General features: G+C 39.7%; 1 protein-coding gene across 11 annotated transcripts in view; it reads right to left on the reverse strand.

Annotated features, from left to right (window-relative positions):
• Positions 1-14836, reverse strand: part of RB1CC1 (RB1 inducible coiled-coil 1) — a 67944-nt gene that overhangs the window by 13318 nt on the left and 39790 nt on the right. For 8 of the 11 annotated variants that reach the window (XM_036338596.1, XM_036338591.1, XM_036338587.1 and 5 more), the window contains 3 exons: positions 2537-2702; positions 727-835; positions 386-626 (listed from right to left, as the gene is read on the reverse strand). In XM_036338596.1, the coding sequence (XP_036194489.1) occupies positions 386-626; positions 727-835; positions 2537-2702 (516 nt within the window). The remainder of the gene's footprint in view (positions 1-385; positions 627-726; positions 836-2536; positions 2703-14836) is intronic. The other 3 variants (XR_004972528.1, XM_036338595.1, XM_036338590.1) reach the window with 2 other exon arrangements.

Consider the following 14836-nt stretch of genomic DNA (forward strand, 5'->3'; position numbering starts at 1 on the left):
TAAAGAATTAAAATGGCACAACTTTTAGACATAAGAGCTATCAACCAGTAGTGCTAAATATATTTCCTACATCCAGAACTTTTAGTTTACACTAGTGCAGTGATGGCGAACCTTTTGAGCTCGGCGTGTCAGCATTTTGAAAAACCCTAACTTAACTCTGGTGCTGTGTCACATATAGAAATTTTTTGATATTTGCAACCATAGTAAAACAAAGACTTATATTTTTGATATTTATTTTATATATTTAAATGCCACTTAACAAAGAAAAATCAACCAAAAAAATGAGTTCGCGTGTCACCTCTGACACGCGTGTCATAGGTTCGCCATCACTGCACCAGTGGCTTAAAAGCCTAATATTTGAGACAGTTCAAAAAGGTGTACTTACTGTACGGACATCATGCTTGTCTCCATTGCTGAGTCCACTCTTCCTTCATCTTGTGTTTCGATGGCTGACTTCTCCGTTTCACCTGGGAGTTCAGGTGCACAAGCTCCATAAAGTTCTGGGGCTGTCGCTACATACGGTGAAGGAACAAAACTGCTACCACGCAGCTTACTGACTTCTTCCTCAAGTTTTTTCTTTTCTTCCAGCAAGCGAGCTCGATCTTCAGATAGGGACTCTATCAAATCTAAAGGGCACCCCAAGTTGAATTAAGCATTACAGAATATTCTTAAATGCTTTCTAATTTTAAAACAGAATTAAAAATCATATTACAAAACTTTACTAACCTTTATCTCGCTCTTGCTGCTGTATTGTACTTTTCAACTTATCACTAAGGTCATTAATTATGTTTTCTTTTCTCATTTTCTCTCTTGTTAAAACAGTGTTAAAGTTGGTCTGGAAGACAAAATGATTAAGTACATAAATTGTTGCCCTGTTTGGCTCAGTGGATAGAGCGTTGGCCTGCCGACTGAAGGGTCCCAGGTTCGATTCCGATCAACGGCATGTACCTTGGTTGCGGGCACATCCCCAATAGGGGGTGTGCAGGAGGCAGCTGATCGATGTTTCTCTCTCATTGATGTTTCTAACTCTCTATCCCTGTCCCTTCCTCTCTGTAAAAAAAAAAAAAAAAAAAAATCAATAAAATTTATTTTTTTAAAAATTGTCTGCATGCACATAGAAGCTAGGACTAAAAAAATAACCTTTCAAATATTTTTGCATGTTACATTTATATGTGGGGAAAAAAGTGCAATTTACAAATGTTTATGTTTTAATGAAAATGCTATACTGTAGTAAATACAATGTTATTGCATTTCCCTGGTTCCATATAAAGATAATATTGTTCACATATTTACTGTCAGAGGAAAAGCAAAATTTGGGAAAAAGAAAATGATCAACAAATTAGCAAGTGCTATTTTATCTATTCTTTTAGTAATCTTCCGGCCTCTGGAAGCTTCCTGTCTTTAGCTAAATCTTGGTTAGCACAGTAACATTTCAAGAGAGATTTTATCGCATCTCCATCTCATCTCTGTATATTTCAATGGCCACTGCATATCTGCTTTATGGCCAGACTTAATGGTCTGGCCCCCACTTATCTCACCAGCTTTACCACTCACTATTGATCAATATTAATAACTGAATCAGTGATGTTCAATAACAATCAACTGTAATCTACCAACAGCCTAACATGAATAAGAATTATAAAAAGTAGCCCTAGCCGGTTTGGATCAGTGGATAGAGCGTCGGCCTGCGGACTGAAGGGTCCCGGGTTCGATTCTGGCCAAGGGGACATGCCTGGGTTGTGGGCTCGATCCCCGGTGGGGGGCATGCAGGAGGCAGCCAATCAATGATTCTCATCATTGATGTTTCTATCTCTCTATCCCTCTCCCTTCCTCTCTAAAATCAATAAAAATGTATTTAAAAAAAAAGATAAAAAGTAAAAAAAATAAAAATTGTGCTGATGCAATTTAGAAAAATAAAATTTTAAAGATTATCATCTCAGTATAAACACTTTAATTTTGCAAAAGAACTTACCTGAGTTTTGAAGAGATTAAGAGATGTACTTAAGATCACATAGGTAGTTAAGAAACTAGAAATAGCCCTAGCTGGTTTGGCTCAGTGGATACAGTGTCAGCCTGCAGACTAAAGGGCCCCACGCTCGATTCCAGTCAAGGGCACATGCCCGGGTTGCGGGCTCGATCCCCAGTAGGGGATGTGTAGGAGGCAACCAATCAGTGATTCTCTCTCATCATTGATGTTTCTATCTCTTTCTCCCTCCCCCTCTCCCTTCCTCTCTGAAATCAATAAAAATATATTTTTTTAAAAATAACATTTAAATTAAAAAACTAGAAATATAATTCACATTTCCTAATTTATAATCTAAAACTGTTTCATTTTGAAGCACCTGTCCATGTGACATAATGACTTGTAAAAAAAATGTTTTCCATCATGAAGGTATTTAATAAATATTAACAGGGTCAAGGTAGGAAAATCACTTCTAAGATATCATAAACCACTAGCTGCACAAAGAAATTATATTTCGCAATTTATGTTGCCTTTCTTTAACCTACAATAATAAAATGGGGCAGGAGAACATACCTGCTGTTCAGCAATCAAAGATGTTCGAACATTTTGCATTTCTTCATTTTTTCTTTTCTCTTGTTCTTCAAGTTGTTCTAAAAACTTAGCTTTTTCTTCCTGAAGCTTTTCTTGAAGTTCAGCAACCAGGCTTGAAGAATCTTCTCTGGTAGATTCAATGGCAGAACTTGAAAATTAAATATAGTATTGCTTTTTTTTTCAAATTTGCAGATATAATCCCAAATTACCAAATACTATAACTAGCTGACATCAGAAAAGTTATATATCTTCAGATCTAACAGTGGTTATTATCATTATTCGCAAATGACATGACATTGTACAAAGAAAACCCTAGAGACCACCAAAAAACTACTAGATTTAATAAAGGAATTCAGCAATGTAACAGCATACAAAATTAATTCCCAGAAATCTATGGCATTTCTGTATACCAATAATGAACTCTGAAAGAGTTCTAAAAAAAAACAAAAACAATCCCATTTACTATTGCAACAAAAAAATTAAAATACTTGGGAATAAACTTAACCAAGGAGGTAAAAGACATATTCAGAAAACTATAGGAAGTTGAAAAAAGAGATGGAAGAAGTTATAAACAAGTGGAAGAAAATAGCGTGTCCATGAATTGGTAGAATCAACATCATTAAAGTGTCCATACTACCCAATCTATAGATTTAATGCAATCCCTATTAAATATCAATAGCATATTTCACAGATCTAGAATACTCCAAAAATTTATATGGAACCAAATAGACACAGCAATCTTAAGAAAGAAGAACAAAGTTGGAGGAATCACAATACTAATAACAAATTATACTACAAAACAGCCTAGTAATGGCACAGAACAGGCATATAGATCAATGGAAAAGAACAGAGAACCCAGAAACTGACCCAAGCTATTATGCTCAATATCTGACAAAGGAGGCAAGAGCATACAATGGAGTAAAAACAGTCTCTTCAATAAATGGTGCTGGGAAAATTGGGCAGATATAGATGCAAAAAAATGAAACTAGACCACCAACTTACACCATACACAAAAATAAACTCAAAATGGATAAAAGACTTAAATGTAAGTCATGAAACCATAATAATCCTAGAAGAAACCATAGGCAGCAAAATCTCAGGCATCTCTCGTAGCAATATCTTTACGGATACATCTTCTAGGGCAAAGGAAACAAAGGAGAAAATAAACAAATGGGGCTCCATCAAAATAAAAAGCTTCTGCACAGAAAAAGAAACCATCAACAAAATGAAAAGGAATTCCACTGTATGGGAGAACATATTTGGCAATGATACATCTGGTAAGGGGTTAATTTCCGAAATATATAAGGAATTCATACAACTTAACAAAAAGACAAATAATCCAATTTAAAAATGGGCAAAAGACCTAAATAGACACTTCTCCAAAGTGAACATACAGGCGGCCAAGAGATATATGAAAAAATGCTCAAGTCACTGATCATCAGAGAGATAAAAATTAAAATGACAATGAGGTATCACCTCACACCTGTCAGAATAGCTACCATCAACAAATCAACAATGGGTAAGTGTTGGCAAGGATGTGGCGAAAAGGGAACCCTAGTACACTGCTGGTAGGAATGTAGACAGGTGCAGCCACTGCGGAAAACAGTATGGAGTTTCCTCAAAAAATTAAAAATGGAACTCCCGTTTGACCCAGTGATCCCACTTCTAGGAATATAGCCTAAGAAACCTGAAACACCAATCAGAAAGGATATATGAACCCCTATGTTCATAGCAGCAATATTTACAATACCTAACATTTGGAAACAGGCCAAGTGCCCATCAGCAGATGAGTGGATAAAGCAGCTCAAATTTTTAAATGATACTTTATCAGTAAAGGAACATACACAAGAAAATTACACACTCCCACCTTTGCATATATTAACACCCTAACAAGTCTGGAAATTAGAACTCAAAAAAAGCTGATACATTTGTTCAGTTGGGAATTTCCACACTATTATACCCAGAACTTGAAATAAAGAATCTCTGGTTGATTGTTACCCCACCATTAATAAACTATGTGTGTAGCAAAAGGTTGTATTATACTTCATGTTTCTAGTAACTAGGAAATCCTCATTGAATACAAACTAGGTTGTCTTGATGCTTGTACTCTATCCTATCATTAACTATATTTGATTTGGTCTAATAAACAATTGTTTGTCATGGGTTTTTGAAATTCTTCTTTTGGGATTAAAATTTAAAATTTTTAATGTCCCATACTCTCCCAGATCTGTATAAACTACTCCTTAGAAGCATGACTATGAACAGTATAGAAGTAGATTTTCAGATAGTCTACATTCATTTTCTTTATACACAGGAGTATAAGAAAGCCCTTTTCTAAAGATTTGAAAAGAAAAAAAAAAAGCCCCTTCCCCAAAAATTCTCTAAATAATGTATACTATTGATTTAATTTTACCAGTTATATAGGAAAGTTATTTTAATTTTGCATTTCCTTCACCTCAAGTAGACTGAACAAGCTATTCACATATAGGCTATTCATATTCTTTGTTCTGTCTATTCATATCCTCTGCTCGTTTATCTAATAAATTGTACCCTTTTTAAAACTGACGTGTGGCCCTGGGCAGTGTGGCTCACCGATTAGAGCGACAGTATGGGCACTGAAGGGTTGCAGGTTCCATTACCAGCCAAGAGCATGTATCTCTGTTGTACGTTCAATCCCCGGCCCTGGTTGGGGCATGTGAGGGAGGCAACCAATTGGTGTCTCTTTCTCACATCAATGTGTCTGTCTCTCTCTCTCTCTCTCTTCTCTCTCCACCCCTACCTTCCATTCTAAGTATCAATGGAAAAAATATCGAGTGAGGATGTTAAACAAACAAAAAATTTGACTTATGAAAGAGTTCTTTCCTCTGCATGAAAGAGAAACTGAGAACTACATTATGTAGAATCCCCATCCCAGTAAGTTCTTGGAGTTTCAAGTTTGTCCACAAAAGATACCCACACAAAATCTGGAGTGCTAAAGAGAGACAATGTTTCTCCAGAGATGGCTGTGCTCTGACATGTGGCAACTTAAGATTCATAAGGGGTTTCTAAGCAAACTACCTGATTGGTGTCTCAGTAGACAATTAGTAGAAGTCTCCTAAAAATTGTAGGTATCCTGCCCTAGCTGGTTTGGCTCAGTGGATGGAGTGTTGGCCTGTATACTGAAGGGTACCAGGTTCGATTCCAGTCAAGGGCACATGCCCAGGTTGTGGGCTCGATCCTCAGTTGGGGGCATGCAGAAGGCAGCCGATCAATGATTCTCCCATCATTGATGTTTCTCTTTCTCTCTCTCTCTCTCTCTCTCTCTCATTCTCTCTCCCTCCTCCCTTCCTCTCTGAAATAAAAATATATATTTAAAAAATTGTAGGTTTCCTAATCAGCCAACACTTTGGTGCTTCAGATGACTTTGAACCTATAGACATCCAGGATATTGACTCCCTTACGCTTCCCTTCTACCACCCACCTCTCCCAAAGTTCATTAAGTTCTAATTCTATTAACTCCTTTAACCCTTTGCAGTCCAATTTTATTTTTGGAATTCAAACAGTCTGGTCCAAATTAATTGACAGGATTGAATGTTGAACTGGTTTGCGGTGTCAACCTCAGCCTCAATGTTGGATCTGCTCATAGTGCCTGGTTTGTCGAGTCAGCCTCCAAGTTGGACCGGAAAGGGTTAATCCTATATAATAAAAGGCTAATATGAAATTAGACTGAATGGCCGAACCGGAACCGAACAACCAGTCGCTATAACGTGCGCTGACCACCAGGGGGCGTGCGCGGAACATAGCGGGCGTCGCGTGTAGCGGGATGGTGGAGCATGTGAGCAGGGGCGCCAGACCAAGGCAGGGCGTAGGTCACTGTCATCGGGGTGAGCCTCTGGTGGTTACTGAAAATTCCTTGCTCCAGCGTGCCACAGTCTCGCCCGGCGCTTACACCCACTGCCGGCACCAGAGCCGCCGCTCGCACCCACTGTCAGCGCCAGCCCCACTCGTATCCGCAGCCAGAGCTGGTGCCGCAGCTTGCACCTGCTGGCCCTGATCGCCCCTGAGGGCTTCTCCACCTTCCCCTGCTCCTCAGGGGCGATTGGGGCAGCAGCCGCTGCTCGCACCCGCCGACCACACCAGCCCCGCTTGCACCTGCAGCTGGCACCAGCCCCAATCGCTTCGCACCATCAGCAGATCCGAATGGGGATGGCGCCGTCAGAGCATCAGAGCGGCGGCAGCGGGAGCAGGGCTGCCGGCAAAGAGGGGACCAAGGGCTGCGGCAGGAGGGGCCAAGACCCACCCCTGTGCCCACCACAGCCTCGCAGCCCACAGTTCCTTTCAAGGTACATGAATTTGTGCACTGGGCCCCTAGTCTTGAAATATGTAAAAGAGGTTCTGGCCCTGGCCACTATGGCTCAGTTGGTTGGAGCATCATCCTATACAACGAAAGGTCATGGATTCGATTCTCAGGGAACATACCCAGATTGTGGTTCAATTCCTGGTCAGGTGCCGAAGGGAGGCAACTGATGCTTCTCTCTCAGGGATGTTACTCTTTCTCTCTCTTTCTCTTTTGCTCTCTCTCTCTCTCCCCCCCCCCTCCTCCTTTTCTCTAAAAGCAATAAAAAAGCAACAAAAACATATCTTCAGGTGAGGATTTAAAAAAATAAAATAGGTTTTATTTCTAAGCTCAATCCATAGATAGATACAAATATAATTGTAGGGAAAAATAAACTCTAAAGATGGGAATCTGGAATTCTCTGATGTTTCTATCTGAAGGCAGTAATGACCTCACCACCAGTGCAAAATGGAACTTTGGTAGACCAGGGCATTCCAAGTAGAACTGCTAACAACAGTAGTTATCTGGGATCAGATGGCTAAAGAAAGGGTTTTGGAGATGCCCCAGTTGTCTCTCCAAATCTCACTACGCCTCCTTTACCAGAAGCAGCCTTTCTCCCTTATTTGAGACTAGAGGCCTGGTGCATGAAATTTGTGCACTGAATGGGGGGTGAGGGGATCCCCTCAGCCCAGCCTGCACCCTCTGGCAATCCGGGACCCCTTGGGGGATGTCCGACTGCCGGTTTAGGCCCGATCCTCCTGTGGGATCGGGCCTAAACTGGCAGTTGGACTTCCCTCTCGCAATCCAAAACCACTGGCTCCTAACCACTCACCTGCCTGCTTGCCTGCCTGCCTGCCTGATCGCCCCTAACCCCTCTGCCTGCCTGCCTGATCACTCCTAACCACCTCTGCCTCAGCCCCCGCCACCACGGCTTCGTCCAGAAGGACGTCCGGAAGGTCGTCCAGCTTTCCAGTCTAATCAGCCTATTATGCTTTTATTGTTATAGATTAGTGTCACCTTACCTGAAGTCCCCTTCTCAACAAGCTGATCATTCTCAACCTCCCCACCATTTCATTACTCCCAGACCCACTGCTACATTCAAATCCCCTGTTCCAAGGAAGTTAAAGGAGGAACTGCAATTCCAAGAGGTTTCATTTATTTTGAAAGAAACATAGGAAATATGTATGGAAATAGATCCAATGGGAGTTAGACAAACAAAATGTTTAAACAAGCCAAAATCATTTGTATAAATGTAATGACCAGAGATTCTAGATTAAATGTTACCTTTTAACAGTTTGCAAGGTTGGCTGCCTGAAACCTGGACCCAATGGCCAATATTAAACAAAAATAAGAGGCCAAATGAGATACGCTAGACCACAGGCCAGGTCTAACCTACTATTATCTGTTTGGGTAAGTAAAGTTCTGTTGGAACATAGTGAAACCCATTTATATTGTCTCACTCCCGTTCTGCTACAACAGTAAAGCTGAGTAGCTCAGATAGAGACCATCTGGCCCACAGAGCCTAAAACATTTACAATGTGGCCCTTTACAGAAAGTTTGCTAACCATTCTCTACAGTGTAGACGAGTCTACACCAGTGATTCTCCAAGTGTGATTGATCCACAGAATAATCTGGGGGTAACTAGAACACATTCAGGGGATCAGTAAGGTCAAAACAATTTTCATAATAATACTAAGATGATATTTGTCTTTTACAACTTGTTGACATTTGCACAGGTGATAAAACTGCTGACACCTTCACATAAATTGAAGACAGTAACACCAAACTGAACTTTTAATCATTATATCCTTTACTTCAAGACACAAAATGAAAAAGACAGGTTTATTTTGAAATATATTGATGTACTAAAATTATTAATATTATTGAATCCCGGCCATTAAGTATACAATTTTTTTAATATTCTATGTGACAAAATGACAAGCATATGTAAAGCACTTCTGCCACTTACAAAGTATGTCTGTCTCATGGGAAAATACCTATATAATTGTTTTGGCTGTGTGCAGAATTGGCTGCTTTATTCATGGTATACATCAGACTTGGGTTTTTGGCAGATAATTTTGAGAAAGTATAAAATTGATCCTATTATTTTAATGAACAACTGACAAACTTGTTACCAATGAAAAAAATGTGACTCTTTAACCCTTTGAGTGCCAACCAATATCCTAGGAACTATGCTAAAATTGCCAAGGCATTTTTGCTGATTTTACAGCAGTTTAGGAAAAAAATTATGAATCGCAAGTAAATGAAGTTACATATTCAAAAACTTAAGGAAACCTTTACTACATTGACATATTTAGCAATATCATCATCACTAATAAAAGCAGATTTAGAACTGGACACCATTTTGAAGCTTTGATAGCGCTCCCGGCACTTTTGGCAAAAGACAGGAGCGTGATCGCGCTCTCCGGCACTCTAGGGGTTAAAAAGGAAGTTTGTATCTGCCACTATGAACTTGAGAGCTTCCCAGTACCTAAGATCCATCTTATAAAATCCACAGGTATATTAACAAATGTGATTTGTTAATAAAATGTATCCACATCTGCAAGATCTGCACTACAATGAACCAGTGTTTTCCAAATGACCACTTTATTATGCTACAAAATCATGCATGAGTAAAATATCCAAAGTGGTAGTTTAATGAACATTAGCATAAAGATTATCTTAAAAATCCACTGACATGGGTTCAAATTCCACAATGAAACTAATGCTTAGGAAATTATCAGTTGTTGCATTCTGATTTAGTATCAAGGAAAAATATCCACAATTATCTGAAAGGCTATTTAAATATCCCTCTTTCCACTTTCACATAAGTGAAAGGCTGGATTTTCCATATACTTTCTTATTTCCATTTCTAATACAGAAAATATTGATACCCATATAAGCAAAATCACTTCGGAGTCCTTAATAATTTTTGAGTATGTAAAAGAGTACTGAGACCAAAGTAAGAACCATTTACAATTGGTTTCTACATATTTAAAGGGTAACACACACACACAAAGTGTGCGCACACACACAGAAAAATATGATGAAGTCTACATGTGACCAGCAAATCCTAACGTACTTACTATATGTCCCTTTAAAGAACAAACTTTCTGGCCCTTAGTCTACAGGAAGGCATCCAAAGAGTGATGGTAGCAGGTGTACTGGGAATTATTACACGCCTGGGAGAGGCCGGAGAATAACCCCTTCAGCACAGCTTTGAGAAACACCTCGAAAGGCTCTCTGCAGGACAGGGGTGGCAGAGGGAGATAAAACCACCAAAATTCAATGAATTTCCGTGGAATACCAGGATTCTGGAGTGGCAGAGGCCAATTAGTAACCCTTAATCAGAGACATGATGTGGTGCCATTACAGACAGCACAGAGCAGTACTCAGGTCTGACCCAGAAGTCTTTGGCACAGGCTATCTCTAAGGTTACAAATAGAACAGGTCGATAAGACTTATTAAAAGTGTTTTTTAAAAACTTGTGGGCAGAGAGCTAACTTAAATCAAAAGACTCACTATTCCTCACTCAATTCCAGTATCTGTTGGTCACCAACTACAATGCCAAAATTTTATACTATTAAGTCTTTTTTCTAGCCCTCACCAAAAGCACCTGTGGCAATTTTCCAGGTGAGTATGTATTCAGGGAAGGTACTTAACCAATTTTGGGGGACTACTGAGCACTGGCTCTGAGGGGATTCCAATGCCACCGAGATCCACCAGATTACTGATAGAGAAGTCTGGGCCCAGTGGGCCCCTCATCAGAGGTAAGAGATTATCTCCTACATCCAGAACCTGCAGTAAAAAGCAACTGATGGGGAATCCCTGTTGGTCTCCTAACTCATAGAATGAGGACCAAGTAAAATCCCTAGAACTGTCTCTCCCTTCAAACCATATAGGGGAGGATATTTTTATCACATTTTTGACTTAAATATATGTCCTGAATAAAATGTAAAAAAGCATGCAACAGATTATCGTAAATTTAATCAGGTAGTTAACTCCAGTAAATCTGCTGTTTCACATGATATCTTTCCTGCAGCAAATCAACAAGGCCTAGTGATTTGGTGATTACTATTATCTTGGGAAGATTTTCCTTCTACTTATTTGGTGATTTCTTCCCCATCTACACCTATTAGTACAATTCAAGGGTTGACAAACTTAAACAAGCAGCAAGTTGGACTCCCACAGGCATGATTTGTCAACCGCTGGTGTAGACCACACGCAACAGTTTGATCTTACTTAGAGACAGCAATATACTTTCACTGTCTGATCTCTGGGTTATATCAACTCTCCAGTCCTATTAAAATCTAGTTTGTTTTCTTGCTAGTCCTCAAGGTACCACATTATACATTTATGGCAATATGCTTCTTCTTTTTTTTTTAATATATTTTATTGATTTTTTACAGAGAGGAAGGGAGAGGGATAGAGTTAGAAACATCGATGAGAGAGAAACATCGATCAGCTGCCTCCTGCACACTCCCCACGGGGGATGTGCCCGCAACCAAGGTACATGCCCTTGACCGGAATCGAACCTGGGACCCTTGAGTCTGCAGGCTGATGCTCTATCCACTGAGCCAAACCGGTTAGGGCGGCAATATGCTTCTTAAACCTAGTAAAAAGGAAGAAGTAACTATGTGAGCTAACCAGGGAGACGTTTATTACCAGAGAGTGAGCAATAAAGCCCAAGAAAAATTAGGAGCTTGTCAGTACAGAAAAATTTCTACGTATCCCGGGGTCTGGGCATGTGAGATATTCCTTCCATGGTGAACAAGCAAGCTGCCATTAGGTGAGCATCCCTGAATTCTGGGAGCAATATACTGTACATTTAGGTATGCTGCTGTGACTCACTTACCAAATAACTTTTAAGGTGGCCTGTTCTGCAAATGATCCACAGCAAGAGACACTCTTGCAATAGGTCCAAACTATCATGCAAGCTGCTTTACCCCTTGCGCCATATTTACCAGCAAATACTTGAAGTGTCTACAGCAGGAATGGATACTGTATGAAACTGTTAGCAAGTCCTAAGACAATCAGTTGAGACCCTTAGGATTTTTGGAGCTGGTAACTATTTTCCTCTGGTAAATGGCTTGCTCCTGGGTCTATACAGAAACTGAAAGACTTCACATGGTCTCCCAAGTTACCATGTTACCTGAGTTGTCCATCATAAAGTACATACTAACACATTAACCGATGAGGCACTCCATCATCAAATAGATGTGGCATGTATGGGTTGGAGCTTAAACAAATCCTGATGGCACAAGTAAGGTCCAAGAGGTTCAGGTTCCCAAGATTCTTACTCCTGCTACATTGCTTCTTTTCTCTCCATCACAAGTATGGCATTCAATACGGGGGTGGAGGGACACCAACCAACCTGGTTTCCTCATAATTCTGCACAATATGCTGACACTATTCAAGAGCACAGTTCAAGTATTAGAGCCCACTGAGAAGTGATCCTGAAGAGCAGCAGTGAAGGAAAATCTTCCCAGTAGCAGTATATCAAGCAGTGTACTTGGAGTTGCCTAGGATAAATGGCCAGGACTACAAATCAAGTGATTCATGGATATTAGCCAAAGACTTGACTAGACAGCAAGGGACTTGGAAGAAACTAGACTGAGATCTGGTGACAAGATTTGCAGAAGAGAAATACAGGTGAACCTCTTGAAATGAGCACAAAGCATAAGGATCTGTAAGTCCTCTGAGTATATATATTATGTCCCACTTTGAGGAACCTCATAATCATCAGATGGGCACGTTGAACATTCTGTATCAGTCAAATTCTTTAGCCACACACACCAGTCCTGTTCAAAATGCTAATGACATGCAGTGAGATTATGTATGGGCTCAGCGATGGGGGCTGTCACTAACACTGAGCCCCCAATATTTCAGCACTTCCTCGGGAGATGAGCCAGACACTTGGTGACAGGTCAACTACCCTTGACCACTTCCATCATGAAAAGTAATCTGTTCTCACAAAAACAGTCCATTATTCTCTTTCCGTGCCCACAATGTTTCTGCAAGAAAAACCATTCCTGAACTTACAAAATGCCTTATTTCTGCTATGGTATTCCACTAGAATTGCTTCTGAAGAAGGGATTTTACTTTACAGTGAAAGATGTGCAGCCACGGACTCATGCCCATAGGAGTCACTAATCTCACCATGTATGCCAATCCCTAAAGCAGCTGGCCTGATACAACTGTGGACCAAACTACTGAAAACTCAGTTACAGCTACTGAAAACTCAATGGGTGAAATTTTGCATGGCTAGAGTAAAGAATGCATACATGCTCTGCACCTACCTCGGTTGCAGGATTGATCCCTGGCCCCAGTCGGGGTGCAAACAGGAGGCAACCAATCGATGTGTCTCTCTCACATTGATGTTTCTCTCCCCGCCCCACCACTCTCTCTAAAAATAAATAAATGGAAAAATATCCTCAAGTGAGGATTACCAAAAAATAAATAAGAGTCAAATGAAAAACTACAGCAACTATATTATAGGATGGACCATTAATGACAGTCTCCTCAGATCAACAAGTAAAATCAGCTGAGGTAATGTCTAAGGTAAAAAGTGGGTGTGTAATAGAAGCAAGTTATAAATACCTACTAGAGTTACAAGGCTAATTACAGCAATAAAGACTATAGGACTTAAGATTGCATAAATCAATCAATCTTCATCTTTTTTCCTTCTCCCATTTCCCTAGTACATAATGTGTTGTGATAATGGTAGTTATCCCCATATTTCAGCACGCAACTTGCAGAATATCAAAAAGAGATGTAGCTGTGTAAAATGAATGGACATCTCTGGGATGGCTAGAATGGCCTAATTTGACTCTCACCTTTTGAAGACAGGGTTTGGTAATCTGAGGAGATATGAGGCATATAAGCTCAATCACGTTAGACAGAAACGTAACATTGCAAGTATCTTTATTTGGAAGTTCAATATGGGTAAAAGAGATTTCTGATTACTAAGTTTAAAACGAGGTATACAGTGCTAGACTGGTGTCATCTTGCCATTGCTATCACCTCTTTTCTCATCTGCAATGTAAAGCAGATTCTGTATTTCCCAGAATCCCCTTAATAACTTCAAGTTTGCCAATGAAAAGAACAAGTACAAGTTTGGAGAGTAGAAAAGCAGCCCAGGCTAACTCTCCAGGGGTGGCTGTCTCCAGATGCAGTTTCACAGGAGCCTCCTGCCAAGAAAATGACAACTACCCATTGTGTGCTGCAGATGGAGCCACATCACTGGGGCTTGAAGAGATTCTTGAATGTTGCAGCAGCTTCCCAGTGAGCCATGGAAAACATGAGCTTTGGTGTGTGCTTAATGTCTCTTTTCCTCATATTTCACTCAGAATTCTCCTGGCCTTCAGCAGTGACTACTTTGGCCTTACCTGCCCCAGTTCTATAAAACATTTCATGCAGATTCTAACTCCTATATTACACCCTCTAATTCCCATAGAATACAGAAGAGGTTTAACTGTACACCAACATATATTACACAGCAGAGACTCAATCACAAGCGACTGTGCAAAAGTGGTGAGGCGAGAAACAGAAATTCAAATATAATGTACATATAACTATAAATATATTCAACTGGAAGAAGTAATGATAGAACTAATCGATAATGTTCTAGAAACTTTTTATTAAGCCATAAAATCCTTCAATAAATTTTAAGGAACAGAAAAACCTGAGAAACATTTTCTCTAATAAAAAGTTGTATTAGTAACAATAAAAGTACAAAAAATGCACTATATAAAACCTGGGATTTAAAAACATCTTTTGAAACATCAAAGAAATAAATGAAGTTGTAATATCAAGAAAATAACAATGATGAAACTATATAGCCCCAATCTAGAATTTAACCTTTACTAAACACTGCTCAGAAAAAAACTGTTATCTTTTATACATACAAACACAATTTAAAAAGAGAAAAAATAAGTAATTTTCAATTGAAGAATTTTGAGAAAAAA

Source organism: Myotis myotis, unplaced genomic scaffold (genome assembly GCF_014108235.1).
Source record: "Myotis myotis isolate mMyoMyo1 unplaced genomic scaffold, mMyoMyo1.p scaffold_m19_p_16, whole genome shotgun sequence".
Classification (NCBI taxonomy): Eukaryota; Metazoa; Chordata; class Mammalia; order Chiroptera; family Vespertilionidae; genus Myotis; species Myotis myotis.